The 15,134-nt window shown below is 42.3% G+C and overlaps 4 protein-coding genes across 6 annotated transcripts; 2 read left to right on the forward strand and 2 right to left on the reverse strand.

The window, feature by feature from the left end:
- Nucleotides 1-433: 433 nt before the first annotated feature.
- Nucleotides 434-4,157, forward strand: Sod3 (Superoxide dismutase 3). Of its 2 annotated transcripts, XM_065863313.2 has the most exons (6): nucleotides 434-578; nucleotides 2,257-2,326; nucleotides 2,394-2,621; nucleotides 2,721-2,949; nucleotides 3,022-3,043; nucleotides 3,558-4,157. In XM_065863313.2, the coding sequence occupies exons 2-6, from the start codon at nucleotides 2,264-2,266 to the stop codon at nucleotides 3,769-3,771; spliced, it is 756 nt and encodes a 251-aa protein (XP_065719385.1). In that variant the 5' UTR covers nucleotides 434-578; nucleotides 2,257-2,263; the 3' UTR covers nucleotides 3,772-4,157. The 2 variants fall into 2 exon arrangements, with proteins under 2 accessions (XP_065719385.1, XP_016930261.2); XM_017074772.4 differs by lacking the exon at nucleotides 434-578 and having other exon boundaries at nucleotides 3,816-4,157.
- A 1,440-nt stretch (nucleotides 4,158-5,597) lies between these two features.
- On the forward strand, nucleotides 5,598-7,963 carry Tsp47F (Tetraspanin 47F). The gene is made up of 3 exons (XM_017072679.4): nucleotides 5,598-5,800; nucleotides 6,714-6,902; nucleotides 6,962-7,963. The coding sequence occupies exons 1-3, from the start codon at nucleotides 5,738-5,740 to the stop codon at nucleotides 7,427-7,429; spliced, it is 720 nt and encodes a 239-aa protein (XP_016928168.1). The 5' UTR covers nucleotides 5,598-5,737; the 3' UTR covers nucleotides 7,430-7,963.
- Nucleotides 7,964-8,160: 197 nt separating this feature from the next.
- LOC108008717 (uncharacterized) lies at nucleotides 8,161-12,133 on the reverse strand. Of its 2 annotated transcripts, XM_036813535.3 has the most exons (4): nucleotides 11,854-12,131; nucleotides 11,320-11,768; nucleotides 9,383-10,014; nucleotides 8,161-8,842 (listed from the first exon to the last, which is right to left on the reverse strand). In XM_036813535.3, the coding sequence occupies exons 2-4, from the start codon at nucleotides 11,739-11,741 to the stop codon at nucleotides 8,250-8,252; spliced, it is 1,647 nt and encodes a 548-aa protein (XP_036669430.3). In that variant the 5' UTR covers nucleotides 11,742-11,768; nucleotides 11,854-12,131; the 3' UTR covers nucleotides 8,161-8,249. The 2 variants fall into 2 exon arrangements, with proteins under 2 accessions (XP_036669430.3, XP_016928106.3); XM_017072617.4 differs by having other exon boundaries at nucleotides 8,161-8,830; nucleotides 11,320-12,133.
- Nucleotides 12,134-14,154: 2,021 nt separating this feature from the next.
- On the reverse strand, nucleotides 14,155-14,832 carry LOC108008180 (accessory gland protein Acp29AB-like). Its single transcript, XM_017071970.3, has one exon. It carries the CDS (start codon nucleotides 14,830-14,832, stop codon nucleotides 14,155-14,157), a length of 678 nt encoding a protein of 225 aa, XP_016927459.3.
- Between the last annotated feature and the right edge of the window lie 302 nt (nucleotides 14,833-15,134).

Here is a 15,134-nt window from a genome sequence, read left to right on the forward strand (position 1 = left end):
TCTACAAATTTGCCCTATCTTGAAAGTCTGCCAATATAGCAGACCAGACCTGTAGGCACGAGCGAGCCTAGCACACATTTTATGACTCTACAGTGATAAGGTATTCAAATGAAAAGCACGTTAGCGTGTTTCAACAGCACTTTGAGTAATTCCAAAGAATTATGCAATAGATATATTGCTTATATAATTAAACAATGCAGTGAATAGGTTAACAGGTACATTGTTAGGGCTTGAAAGATAAAATTGATTAATCTGCAGTTACCAAGATTTCAGTGAGAGACGGGAAAGATGTAACATAAGCCTGAGATAAACCGGAGAGTAAATTCCTCTCCAGCACGATCGTGATGACCACCCACTGCAATTTTCGCCGCTCTGCCAGGTAACGCTCTCAATTCTCCATTCTTCGGTCTCCGCTCTCCCCAAATCTCCCCCAATATTCTCTCGGCGAGTCGATTTGCGATGGCAATGCCAGGGGCTCGAAACAGTTTCGTCGCAGTTCTCCAACGGTACAGAGGTGCAATCGCTTAATTCTCGCAAAAAAACAATAACTACACAATTATTAAATAGTTGCTAACAAGGTGAGTGCGCAGCTGACAGCAAATAAAAAAGAAGAACAAGGGCTAGAAATCGGGAATAATAGGTGAAGGTTAAGCTGAAGTTGAAATTGTGAAATTAAACGGATTCATTATTTATTGTTTTGCTTACACTTTAGAACCAGATTTAGATGTATTACCCATGATTGCGTATTACCAAAGAAACCAGTTACCTCAAAACGCAGTTTACTTCGCATATTTTTGAGTCTCTCTTTCGGCAGCGTTCGTTGTCCGCTTGCCCTTGAGTGGGTTAAGGTAACCAGTTATAAATCCCGAAGTGTGAGTGGGCAAAAATGCACTCGAGATATAACACATATCCATTGGAATCCACACATTCCGCAGTCTAAAACTTCAATGAAGATATCTTTCCATAAAAAGTTTGTCGTACAAGTGTTTACAATTTCCTATCTTTCTATATATGGAAATTATGTCTCGTTGATATCTCAAAACTGCATAGCTTCGGCGTTTAAATTAGATGCAAAGTCACAGAATGGGAAATCAAGTAATCTTTGCCTTATTGTTTGCAAATTCATCATTCATTAGCATAACATTCCTTACGGTCAGTTAAATCTAAAACTCAGTTATTATTTTCAAATCAATCATATTCAATCAGCAGTGGCACAGCCGTAATTATCCCCATTTGATGGACAAACGATGGCTATTAGCTGCAATTTGTGACCCATTTCGTGACAGTTTGAACCAGAATAAATAAATAGGTCCCAAAAAAATACTTATAGTCCCACAATCGCATTCCTACTTCATTAGATAGGGTCGAAAATGTAGTCGCTCTACGAGCGTGAGAATCGTAAATTATGGAACCGAGTTCAAGTGCAGATAAGGATACGTGTAGAGCAGGTACTGACCGCGTTGGAAGATCGTTTTGGGGAACATGAGTTGGCAAGATCGGAAGCATATCGCAGACACATTGATAAGGGCCATGGGAAACCGGACCGGACCAATAAACAAATATTACCCCGATAAACTATGACATCCATCCATTATGCCCGCAATTCATTTATGGGAAATTGGAAGCGATGTGCGTACGAAAAAGAGATTGTTGATTGACCTTCCCGCAGCCACACTTAACCCTGTGAAAAAGGCTGTTTGCATTTAGTTTCGTTTGGGTATCGTTTATTCACACACATAAATAATAATACCCGTTCGCACATCATATATGACCCACAAATCGTTTCATAAATTGAGGCTACGCGCTTCAATTCCGCACACAACTGTCGGGTTTAAATGGAATCAAGAGAATGTGCACCTGATGACGTCCAGCTCAGAGATGAGCTGTTATCCCGGGATTCGAGACTTAGAAAAAAAACAGATTTTGACATTTTAAAAATTGTAAGATTTATTTAAAACAGTTGTTATATTGTAATTAAAATTTCATCCCTTTATAAATCATACATTCAAAACTTTTTTAGAAACGTTGTTCAAGTCTCTGGGAGTATATTTTATCTATCTAAAATGAGTGTCACCTATTCAAGTCCGGGTTTTAATTTTCATAGATAAGATCATCTCTAGTTTTTATCATGCTGAGAATTTTGACGTTTGTGGCACTCAATTAAATTAAAAAATGTTATTTATAGCTATGTAAACCTTTAACCCTCCTTCTCGCTGAGTCGCACACGTGTCTAGTTTAACAATGGTTTCCTTACAGTTTAAAAATGTTGCAATATCTGGTTGTTACCCTGGCAGTTTGCGCCACAATCTGTTCTGCTGCACAGACGGTGAGTTTTCCGATAATTGGAAAAGCCATAACATAATAATTAAAATTGTTATATGTTCGCTTTGCAGCGTAATATGCCCATTCAAGCCATAGCTTATCTGATCGGACCCGTGCAATCGGATAATACCCAGGTCAAGGGCAACGTGACCTTTACGCAGAACGACTGTGGTCAGAATGTCCATGTCCGCGTCCAGCTGGAGGGATTAAAGGAGGGAAAGCATGGCTTCCATATCCATGAGAAAGGAGATCTAACAAATGGATGCGTCAGCATGGGTGCTCATTACAATCCCGATAAGGTGGGTGCAGGATCCTTAGATTCGAATATGATTCTAAGCTTGATGATCATGGCTATTCATTGGTTACTGTTAAATTATTATATCTTTTATAAACTTCAGGTTGATCACGGTGGTCCCGACCATGAGGTGCGTCACGTTGGTGATCTGGGTAACATCGAGGCCAACTCCTCGGGCATTGTCGACATCACTTACACGGATCCGGTGATCACTCTTACTGGCAAACTGGCGGTTATCGGCAGGGGAGTTGTTGTCCACGAATTGGAGGATGATCTTGGCCAGGGCAACCATACGGATTCCAAGAAGACAGGCAACGCAGGTGGCCGCATTGGTGAGAAATCAGAATTTTCCATTAATCAAAATCATAAAAGTAATAAACATTTTTTCTATACTTTCCATACAGCCTGCGGTGTTATTGGCATCAAGTAAATATCCCTTCCAACGCAAAAGCCAAAGCTATTGGCTGCTCGAATATTTTATGTGTAGTTGTGTAACTCCAAAAGCAGTAACTAATGAATTGTTTTCCCAGTTTTCCCACCCACAATCACTCACCCTTATGTGTTTGGCTTTCACATTTTCCTCAATTAACTGTCTCAGTTCACTGACTCACTCGAATTTCCCATTCCGCTGTCCTGCCGTGTGTTTGTGTGTAATAAAATCAACAAAAATTAACCGAAATCTTAGCTAAACATTGGTACACTACTATGTATTCCACCAACTCATTCATGGCCTAAACAAACTGCCTCATTATTCTGGGGCTGGTTGAGTGGGTAGGTATGACAAAGGGTTTCTTACCAATCATTCGAACTAACATCATTAGCATTAGTGGGCAGCGAAGGAGGGGGATTGGAGTAACAACAACCACTGGAATCGAAAGGTTTCGGCATAATCCACCTATGGTTCAATCAGCTGTGTGAACTTACATTGTGTGTCTTCCAGTGCCCCACCTGTAACTGTATCTGCATCTGCACCACCTGCACCACCACGCCATCAACCACTGTACTATGTGCCCCATGGGGAGCCACAAGATCATGTTGTCTATCCACTCCAGCGCTATCCATCGTACCCCCTGCCATACCCACACCCATACCCATATCCATATCCGCACCCGTACCCCTATCCGTATCCGTTTTCGCACCAATTGTATCTATGAGATCGCGAGATTACACCTGTTCGCTGTTCCACCTCTAATTGCAGCTCGGATGTGGACGAGTGGCCATGTCGCGATGGTGGCGCCGGCGCCCTGCGCTACTCCTTCTCCATCCTGACCGTCATCGTAGCCTTCTTCATGGCCCGCAACCTCAACTAACCTAACACACCTGCACCCGGAATCGGATGGAATGAGCATGTGGCATGGGATTACTGGTCATCGTAGAGATCCGCATCCCCACTTACACACTAATCCCAACCATTAGTCACACACACAACTCACTAAAGTTATTATAATACTCCAGCATTACCCACCCTAAAACTCTGAGAAACTAACTAAGCTACTTGTATTATGTTTGTATTGATTGATAATAAAGTTTGTTATTTGTACTCAGCGTTTTTTAGGTGTTAAGATAGAAACAAAATTGAACAAGGTAACAAGATTAGGAATAAGCACTTTTACCTTTTTAAGGTGATTAGACAAAATCACTTAAATTCCTTGAGCAAAGAGCCAAAAAATTCATTCGTCATTATCAAAATGTATTTATGCGTTTCAGCTCTAAATTTAGATTTAAACAATTGTTTTTAAAATCGCCATATTAATGGATAATGACCCTTTAAATTAGCAGTACATCTCTATAAAAAATATATTATTTTCTTGGACATTGAAAGCACTAGGTCTTTTAATAGTATCATTGTTAACGAAACCTTTCAATACCTTCAAAGAGTTTAGTAACAACATTGAGTTTGTAAGTAACAAAGCTGTTTGTTCAGAATAAATAGGTTACCAAGTGAATTAACACCTTAAGTTCCGAGTATCAGAAAAACTATTATTAGAAAGGCCAGTCCCATAGAAATCCAAAACAGTGGCAATAACGTCACCAATGCTTTTATTATTCCATTCCCACCCACTTTCATGTTCAAGTAATTGGGGCATATAACTTTTCCTTTCTATGGATTTCTGGATTCCAGCTTAGAGCCACAATTTTCTTTAAATTGCGGAAGCCTTCAGAAAATGTTTGCCCCCCAATCATTCAAAGAACTGCAGTTCCCAGTGATTCCTTTTCCCCGCTCCCAGACTAATGGTCAAGCAACAGTATTTGTTTTTATTTTTGCGAGATTTCTGTGACCAGATATGGCCAGTCCAAGAATGGGTCACCCAGTGGGATTCTCGTAACTTAGAGCCATAATTCCTGACACGCAACATTACCATCATCCAAAAGACTGTGGCATACTTCTGGGCGTCTTTAATTATTTCGCACAGTCCCAACGAATTCGACTCTATGTAGAGAAAGCCTGTGCAACCTTCTCTGCCCTCGCACGAAAACACGCAATTAATTTCGCCTTGGGCCCGGTCGCGTTCAAAGTGCTATGTGCTGAACTTTAAAGGGAAAACACCAGACGTGGGCGACCAGCTGAATTTTTATGGTAATAAGTGCAATGACCCACCAGGAAACCTAGAGGTGTAGTTGTGGGTGAAGTGAAGTGAGGTAAGCTCCGGGCGACCCACAAAAGCCTACCAATCGCCTTTGCTTTGGTCAAAGTTCTTTGGTATCGAATGTTAAATCAACGAAATGGGTTATAGGGCAATAAGCCTGCCCGGAGTTACAGCCCCCTATCCCTATCCCTATCCCTATTCCGATTCTCGTGCCTAATCATGCCTGGCCTGAATTCGAATCGGGCCTCCAAGACTTTCACTTGCTTTTACTTTTGTTTCGCTCCCCGTTTGCCACCCCATCCGTAATCCGGATCCGTTGCCAGCACCAACCACGAAAGTGACCACAACAGAACCGGGCCCTTCTAAAGCCCGGCCGGACCGTAGCTCCGGTCAGTACGTGGTTTAACTTCAGTACGGTCAGTCGCATCGGGCGATCGCTCAAGCTCTCTATCTGGCATTATCTCCCACCAAAGCGGTTCTAATTTGGAAAAAATTAAAATAAGTTCGGAACTTCTTTTAAATACACACCAAAATGCGTTCTTGCGGCCCGAGTTTAATTAAATATGTCTTATTTGCCTTTAATATTCTTTTTGCGGTAAGTGAGCTCCACTAAAGTGAAAGGATTTTCTAGAAAAAGGGGCTTTAAGGTGTTCTAATCTCCAGTTCAAAATAATGTTTCACTAAAAACTGAAGTGGAAGGCGCTTAAATATGACCAGTGGTGTCGATATGGCATAAGCTGATCAGATCTATGAGATCTAAACTTGTTTAACGGATTTCCTAAAATATTTAAAAATTTTCCAGATTTAAAAAGGAACCTATTTCCTTGTACAGTTGGATAAAATATATCTAAATTTTTTCCCAGCATACTAGTTTAATATCATCAAGGACATTAATTTGCCTTATTTTAAAGACTTTTGATTGGAAGATCGAATCTTAACTGTACAGAAATAACGCAACCTTTTTCGAAAAGTTTCTGAAAATCCATTAAAACGGGAAATATTACTTGCTAGACCCATCGTACTTTTCAACGTGATTTATTTTTTTAGCAATTTTCATATAATTTGCCATAATTAACGTCACTTAGACCAATAAAATTACGCTTTTGCACCGAGTCTTGTTCAGGGCCCTCATTAAGATAAGTATCACTGGAAAATGCCATTCTCACTCGCTGTTGAGTATTTACTCCCCCTAATCTAAAAACGCGATTCGCTTGTAACGACATGCAAGTGATGTACATATATATATGCGTGTTCCAAAGGACATGGACATTGGGTGTCCTTCGCATTGACCAACTGAGCAAGCAGGCGACTTTCAATGACGACATTGACTTTAACATGGAAATTCCATTGACTGAGTCCATGGGTGATTTTTATCGTTCAATTAGAATTGGGATTGTAAATACAAATGCCAACTCGAATTAGGATATGATTGGAAGCCATTAACAAAATTGCTTTACGGATATATTCGAGGTCGATTCGATTAATCAGAGGGATCAATTTTCTTACAGATCTCTGGCCTGGGAATTCTTATAGCCGGTGCCGTGGTCCTGGCCGATGTAAATGAGTTCAATCACTTTGTGGAAGGTCGGGTCCTAGCTCCCCCGATTGTCCTTATAGTCACGGGTCTGATCATATTCCTGATTGCTTCGCTGGGATGTTTCGGGGCGATCAAGGAATCGCCAACGCTTCTGTTAACGGTTGGTTTTCTAAGGAATCACCAAGATAAGGTCCTAACCAATTAAAAATTTATTAACAGTTCGCAGTCCTTTTGGCCGTTATCTTCATAGTGGAACTGGCGGTGGGCATTGCGGCCAGCGTTTTCAAGAAGGATCTGGAGGGTATGGTGAAGAACTCCCTGCAGGAGTCCATCAAGCGATCGAACAACGAGGATACCATGGCCTGGGACAACATCCAGCAGAAGCTGATGTGCTGCGGAGTGGACTCTCCGGCGGATTGGAGGACACTCAGCGCGAATAAAACGCTTCCGGGCAGCTGTTGTCAGCCGCAGTTCATTGACACCACCGTGGGGCACTGCCTGGAATCACCGGCTCTGGGCAAGGACAAGTACTTCCAGGATGGCTGCGTCGGCAAGCTGAAGAATCGGATCGAGAAAAACGCCATTATCCTGATCGGTGTCGGCATCGGCATTGCCTTCATCCAGATTTTGGGCATCATTCTGGCCTGCTATCTGGCGAACTCCATTCGACAGGAGAGAGCCAAGTAATACCCATCGGAGTACCCACATCAAGTGTATCTATATATAATTGATAACTGTTTCATTTTATGTAGTTGAAATTACTTTACCGTTGAATCCTGCTCAATTTACGAAAAAACGCAACAATCCATATCAGATTAAATCACCATTAACTTTTTCCCTAGTTCCTTTTACTATTTTGTGTTATTTCTGAATTTTCTCTTTGAAAAATTCCTATCCTTTCTCAACTCTAGCTTACCTTAGACCGAAATGGTTAATATTTTAACTTACTCTTTACTTTCTCTTCACATTTTTTAACTTCTTTATCTTTCCCATAAATCTTCTCGCTCCCATCTCTTTCTTTCCATTAAATATTTGTAAAAACAACGATTATGTTAAAACTAAATTTCAAAAACGAGCTCGTCGTATATATGAGAAATTGTTGCTTTGTACTATCGTATAATTATAATCCATTTTAGGTAACCATTTTCTGGTTTTGCTCAATAAATATAACTTTAAAATCGATTTAGCAAATAAAATCCACATATTAGGTGTCTTCTAGTACTCTTTATTGTTGAGGATCTACGTTGGGTCTACGATTGTTGGCCAGGCTCAGCGTCCACGTAAGCTTGGGTCCCACAATACAAACGCGTTTTATGGGGTCTACGGTTTTGGGGTTACCATCTAGAACTACGAGTGGACGCCGAATTGGTGTCTCAGCGGGGTGCGACTGCGTTTTAACGAGTGCTCGACTACGGCTACATCCTCTAGGGGCAAATGCAATTTAATGGTCGGGTTCCATGGGTTTGGAACTTAATTCCGGCAGAGGCTTCTGCTGTCCGGAGATTCTCTACTTGCTCTGGAGCAGAGCTTCCGAGAGACGTTCGATGGCCGTGGCGGGGGGCTTGCGACCCTCCTTCTCGCCGCTCTCGAGGATTGCGGCTGCGGCGGCTGCCTCGGCGGCCTCCGCCTCCTCGAGGACTCGGGCCTCCTCCTGTTCCCGCTGCCTCTGGAAGTGCCTGAACTCCGTGGGCGTGAGCATGCCCCGCAGTACCGTCTCATAGCTGACACTGACTCCCTTGGCGCCCATCTTCTGATGCAACTTCCAGCACTCCCGCTCCTTCAGACTCCGCACATACGCCGGATAGTTGTGATCCGGTTGCGGCGGTTGCTCCTCACAATTGGCCGCATTGTTGTTGTTCTCCTTCTTGGCCTCATCTGGCGACAGGGTGGCAACGGGTTGCTCAGCACTCCCCTCCTTCTTCGGCTGCGTGTCCATCTTGACCTGGACCTCGGTCAGGAAAATGGAAACTGGTGGCGCTGTCGGCGGTCGATTGGCGCGAATTCGGGCTGCCAGAGGTGCTATCGATCCACGCCGGATCATGTGCGAGTACTCCTTGGAGGCCAATTGGAAGGTGGGCGGATAGCTGTCTTGAAACGAGACTGCGAGAATGCTTTAGTGCAGTTTCAATGGGCTTTTACGTTACAATTATAGCCCGGAAGGAAAGGAATGGAAATATTTAAGCACGGGAAGTGAAAAGCGAGACACTACACTCAAAACAATTCTTCCATTTTAGGAAACAATTGTACCATTTTAGAAATAATCACCTACACTATAAAGCTTTAAGATATTAGGCAAATATGTCTTTATCATTGGTCTGAGGCCATATAAGTACAATTTACATAAATGTAGTCTGGCATATATATATACATTAGGGTGATTCAATTGGGAGGCCATTAAACACAATCTTTTAAGGATTCTAAGCAAAGTTATAAATATATAATAAATTATAAGGATTTTTTCTAAAGTAAAAATACTTTTGTATTCTTTTTGATTTGATTCCCCTCAATTTAAGACCTCAATTGAATAAGTTTTTAATTCTGATTAAACTGTAATTTTTTTTAAATTAAGGTAAATATTTTGAATATCTCCTTAAATATCATTGTTTAAAATCGTTTTCCAATGCAGATCTTGAAGCTTACCCGATTTGCCCGTCTTCCTCAGCAGCGGCGCCCTTCGCTGCGTGGCGCCCGGCGGTTGTTTCTCCGCCCCGCCGGCAGGTGGCGACGATACTGCCACCGAACTATTGTCCTCCCGCTCGGAGTCGCTGCCCTCGGAACTCAGCAGGGACACCAGGGTGATGACATCGGGGGCAACCACGCTGCGTGCCCGATTCAGAGCCTTCTTGGGGCCGTTGGAGATGGTGGAGGAGGACGACGAAGAGGTGGTGTCGCCGATGACATCTAGTGGCACGGACACACCGCCGCCCACCGAGGACGAGGGCGTTCTCGTGAAGATCTTGCGGCGGCGCAGCTTCTGCTGGCTACGCTTGCTGGCGGCGATGACGCCCTTGCTGCTCTCGTCCAATCCGCGGACGGGAGCGGACATAGCACGCACCAGGGGCGGACGCCTCTGGACGGTCAAGGCCGGCGAGATGCTCAAAGGGATGTCCGGCGTCTCAACCGGATGACTTCCCTCGATGTCGCTAATGTGCTCCGCTTCCACTTCCGGTTCGTGCTCCACTTCCGTTTCCTGCTCCCTCTCGTTGGTGGCCCTTATGGTCTGCGACAGCACTATGTTCAGATTAATACGATTCTTGTCCGCCTTGGCGCTACTGCAAAACGATAATGAGAATTGCAACTCGAAATTTGTTAGGGTTAGGGAAATCGAAATGAAAATGGAAATGGAAATGGAAAGTTTCGAGTGACCTACTCCCGCCACCCGGCTAAATTTAAATCAAATTATTTGGCATTAGTTTGCGGGGCAATTTATGCTGTTCTCGATTCCGAATCATGCAAGGCACAGAAATAGAAATTAACTTGGGTGTTGGGTGTTGGGTTTTGCAGAAACCCACACCCACCCGTTGAAAAAGGAAACCATGTCAATTACGTTGGCAATTGGCGCCCGAAAAGCCGACCGTTGAAAGTGAGTCTACGAATCTTTGGGTCATTGAACCCCATCGCTATCAGGCACTACGGTTCCGCCCAAGTTTTCCGCTTTTCAGCCAGCTATCTTGTCAGCGATTCGAGGCAATGATCGACTTAAGTGTGCCGCCAGGTGGGATACGGTGGGTGGTGCCTCTAGGGGGAGTCCCCGGTTACATTGGCTTCCCATTTCGAGCATGTCTAGCGTGTGTTATGCACTGGAACATAAAACTTTGACGTTTGATTTGGGCGTGAAGCATGCAAATTGCACACAGAACTTGACGCGACGCCCATATCGAAAGTGTCACTTTCGGTATATTTATATAGATGATATCAGGGCAGCCATTACGGCTGGAGTCATTGAGTTTATTAGTTATACGGACTCGGTAAAACCCATACGCACTCTTTGGTAGCACCAAGGTCAAACAAGGGTTTCCATAGGTGCGACAATCTACCAAATGTGGCCATTTAAATTCAAATTAAGCCATTTGAATACTTCAGCAAAGTAACGATTTAACAAAATTAAACCTAAACGGGGCTTAGATGAATAAACCATCCCTAGAGATATGGTTTTTGGATATGGTTGCATACAAAAAAAAAGAAACAAAATAATCTTAAATTTTGTTTACATTTCAAAAATGTTACAAAATTTTTTTATTCATTTCAAATCTTCTAAGCCTTATTTGCTTTTATTTAGGTGGAATATATTTTAAAAGTACTGAGTAAAGACTAACTTTTAAGCATATGTACGCTACTTAAGAAATAATTTGTATAGAAGTTGTCCAATTGTCGTGGAAAAAATTGCTATTAAGTGAGAATTTCTAAAATTAAGGGTAACATTTTTCCTATGGTTTTGGATGCTAATAATCAAATCACTTTATGCAAATTATTTTAAGATGCTTGAGTATGTATTTCACAGTATGCAATATAAAGTTAAGATTCTTCAACATTCCAATTCACTTTTATATTTGATATTATCTGCTTAGAGTACTCACATCTTGGCCTCTGCCGGTTCAACCTGGGAAGTTCTTTCCGCTTCCTGGTCCTTTAGCAAGGATGTGGTGGATGACCAAGCCACCAGACTCTTGTCCCTCAGCCTCAATCCCTGGACCTGTGAGGCCGTGATGCGCGGGGCGATCCTTGGAATGGCCTCCTCGACGGCCAGGGACATCTGCCTACTCACGGGATATAGCTTCTGGCGGATGTTCTCGATGGATCGGCCCACGGAGAGACCCCTGGAGAGGTAGCCCCTCTGCTGAGCCGAGAATCTGGCCGTGGGCTCGATGAAGGAGTGCTGTTTACGCACGGACAATGGCAGTTGGTATCGCCCACCGGACGTGGTTGAGGATGGGTTCGCGGTGGACGATGGAGCGTTAGTCGTCTGGAGGCGACGACGGCTGGCCACAGACAGCGACATGGTGACAGCCGGTATATCCTTGATAACCTTGATTAGCAACGGTGACAATGAGTGGTTGCCGGAATGGAATGGGTTCTTGGAGTCGAGGAGTTCTGGGAGACGGGTGCCTTACGTTTCAATTGCCAATCAATGTGGCACATCGAATGCAAATCAATTACGAAGTCATTAAGCCAAAGGCAATAACTTTGTCAACAAAACAGACGACGGACTGTAATGGAAACCCAAAGCGAAACCCCAAACGGACCGCCAACCGAAAACCGAAAACCGTAAACAGTGAACCGTCAAGAAAGCGAAAGCCACTTTGGGGATGTGATCCCTGGTTCTGGCCGAGATTGAGGTGGCTTCCACGTCCACTTGGCTCGAATGCCCTGCATCGACTGCGTTTTGTGAATGAAGAATTTCGGACTCCGAACCGGAATCGGTTTTTCGGGGGGTTCGTTTATGTTGCCAACAAACAATCAACAAAATCGCAACGTTGGCAAGGAGTCGCCTGTTATGCTGCCTCTGGCTCTCTTTGGAGTTCGGTTGTTTGTTCCATTTCCTGCTCACACCCACACGTCAGACAACCATCCACCGAACTACACTGAAAAAAATGTTCCATAAGTAGGAGTATGAAAGCAATCGAAAAAGATGAATCTTAAATATACGATAATATAATCGTCTACAATATATATAAATCTTAAGATGATTTTAAAAACTTAAAATTAATATTAAAAAAAGAAAAATATATTTTTATTTAAAACTTATCTTTTTTTTAATAAATGCTTGATATACCTCTACTTCAATGTAATCACATTTTCCATCTATGTATATCCAAAATAGTACTACACTTTTCAAACCGTATATTTCAAAAAAGGCTTTTGTTAATATAACATATGAAAACACGTTTTCTCTATTTTGAAACGAACACGTTTAGCTCGAAAAGTTAAATAAAACTAATGATTCTAAACTTATATTTATGTAATATAATATTTACATAAACCTATCCTTATGTTTTTAATATAACATTTTAGCAAAGAATATGTTAACAGACCCTTATGATCTTGACAAATTTAATGTTTTCAGTGCACCCATCCATCCACCTGCCAACCCCGAATTTCCCCACTCTTTCGTAAGACACGTGCAATTTCGGTGGGTCTGGCAAGTTTTCGACTGCGACTCAATGAACCCACACGAACTTTTGTTTTCATTTACGAACCACCCACCCAACGCCCCGTCATCGAAAGGATTACAGCATTTTTGGCAATATGCAAATCCGGCCATGAATGAATGAATTTTGCCAAAATAATGGGAAGAGAGAGGTGCGATTGAGGGGTGAAATGCGTACAAGTCACTCAATGTCAGCGAAATGTTAGATGCAAATTCAGTTGTTGTCACACGGTGGGTATCAGTATGAGTGTGAGTACGAGTACGAGTACGAGTATCTAAAGCTCCGCTATGGATGGGATGGCAAGTGAAAAACTTTCACATTTGTGACAATTTCAAATTCATCAAAGACATGCAAAGTTCGGTGGAAAAGTTTCGTGCGCGGTGGCAATCAAAGAAAAGTAACGAACATAACAAAACGGAGCCGAGCCGAGGCAAACACAAACACAAAATGGCATAAAATCCAAAAAAGCAAAACCAAATCAAGCCCACTTCAAGGTCACAGCCACATCAACCAAACATACATATGCCTGTTAGCCAAAGTATTTATACGATAGTATCCGATTTTCTGATTGCCAATAAAATGTACTTAAAACAAAGCTGAAAGGCCAATTCGGATGGATGGGTGGCATTAATCATTTCCAGTCAATAGTCAATATTTATGGCTTGACTTTGACGACGCGCTTTGTACCGATCGGACAGGACTCTGAATTTGGTATTTTACTTTTCCCCCGACTTGTGCAATTCGAAATCAATTACAATCGGATTGCCGTAAATGTTAGACGGAGTGGTAACCAAATACAGAGCGGTACCGGAGAAAAACTGTCAGAAAAGAACCTATTTTAATTAGCAGAGGCGTCGGTACCAAATTACTGTGACTGGAACGGCCTGAACTGGGGGTAGTACTGCCAGTCAAACTTTAAATAAATAAATTCATTTGAAAAACACCTTATGATTACCAACATCGTAAAAAAGTATTTGCTAATTTTATGATTTTATATTCAAGCAGTAAAGTAGCTAATTTTATTTTTTTTAATACGTAGCTATAAAGTACAAAATAGTTTCAACTAAGAAAGTTCAAGAAATAAATACTTTTGAATTCTTAAAGAAACCCCTGTTGAATTGTGTGAGATGTACAAAAATTCTATATCTGTGCTATAATACACATTTTTAAATAGCGTTTATCTAAACCAAGAAGTTTTTTTCCATTCTGAATAAATACAACTTTTCCAAACCACAAAATTTAAAATTTATTATTCCAGTTGTTTCACTCAATTTCATCGCCTGCTTGGCAAATAAACAAAGTTGCCTGCTCACATTCTCTATCATACATCTGTTTGCACAGAAGAACACAACGTTCGCTGTCTCCTCGAGTTGGTTGATCCTTTTCCCAACTCATAAATCTTGGTCGCTTCCCTGATGTCAAGGACATATACTCGCCCCTGTTTGCGAGATCATTAATATCTATCCAGAATTCAGTTGAGGATGGCAGCTTGGCGTTGATGGCGGCCAATTCAGCGTCGCTGCGAATATTCGCCAGGTGACCTCCCATTCGACGACAAAAATCTTCAGCGGCGAACCAATTCAGCTTATTGTTTCGTTCAATATAATAAAATCCTGTGCCGACCAGCTCAAAGTTCTTTGGGATGCCCTTCTTTGCTTTGCTTTGCAATGACGCCAGATTGGATATGACCTGATGCTGGGCAGCCAGTTGTCGTTCAATGTTGTCCAGCTGAACTTGAGAGCCTCGTTGATGGAAATCCGTGAGATTCATTCCCGAGCCTTGGTGATAGGCAACGTGATCCAGTATCGGCCACAGCGATCTGAAGCAGAATCCACCACACTGATTCACAGGGTCCTCGACTTTACATTCCGAGCTCACAACATCCAAAGACAGAAATCCACACAGTAAGGCGGAGAGCAGAACGGCTGCAGTCTTAAACATTTTTAATTTTTGCAAACAGCAGACGAAGACACAGTCAAGTTTACCAATCTGTTTCGAACTGATCTACCATGGCTCTGAAATGTCTCAATTATACCCATGTTGGTACCATAGTATTAGTATATTTATGGTGTTTTTGGCGAATCATCCTGTTGATAAGGGCGACCTTAGATGACCCGACTTCCTTTTCTCCCAATGATACGCAGTACGAACGTACCTTGATAACCTTTTCAATCGAATATGTTTCCAGCTCGAAACCACGGGACGCTTTGGGGGATACTAACCTCACGAATACAAAATATCGA

The sequence above is a fragment of the Drosophila suzukii genome, chromosome 2R (genome assembly GCF_043229965.1).
Source record: "Drosophila suzukii chromosome 2R, CBGP_Dsuzu_IsoJpt1.0, whole genome shotgun sequence".
Taxonomy (NCBI): domain Eukaryota; kingdom Metazoa; phylum Arthropoda; class Insecta; order Diptera; family Drosophilidae; genus Drosophila; species Drosophila suzukii.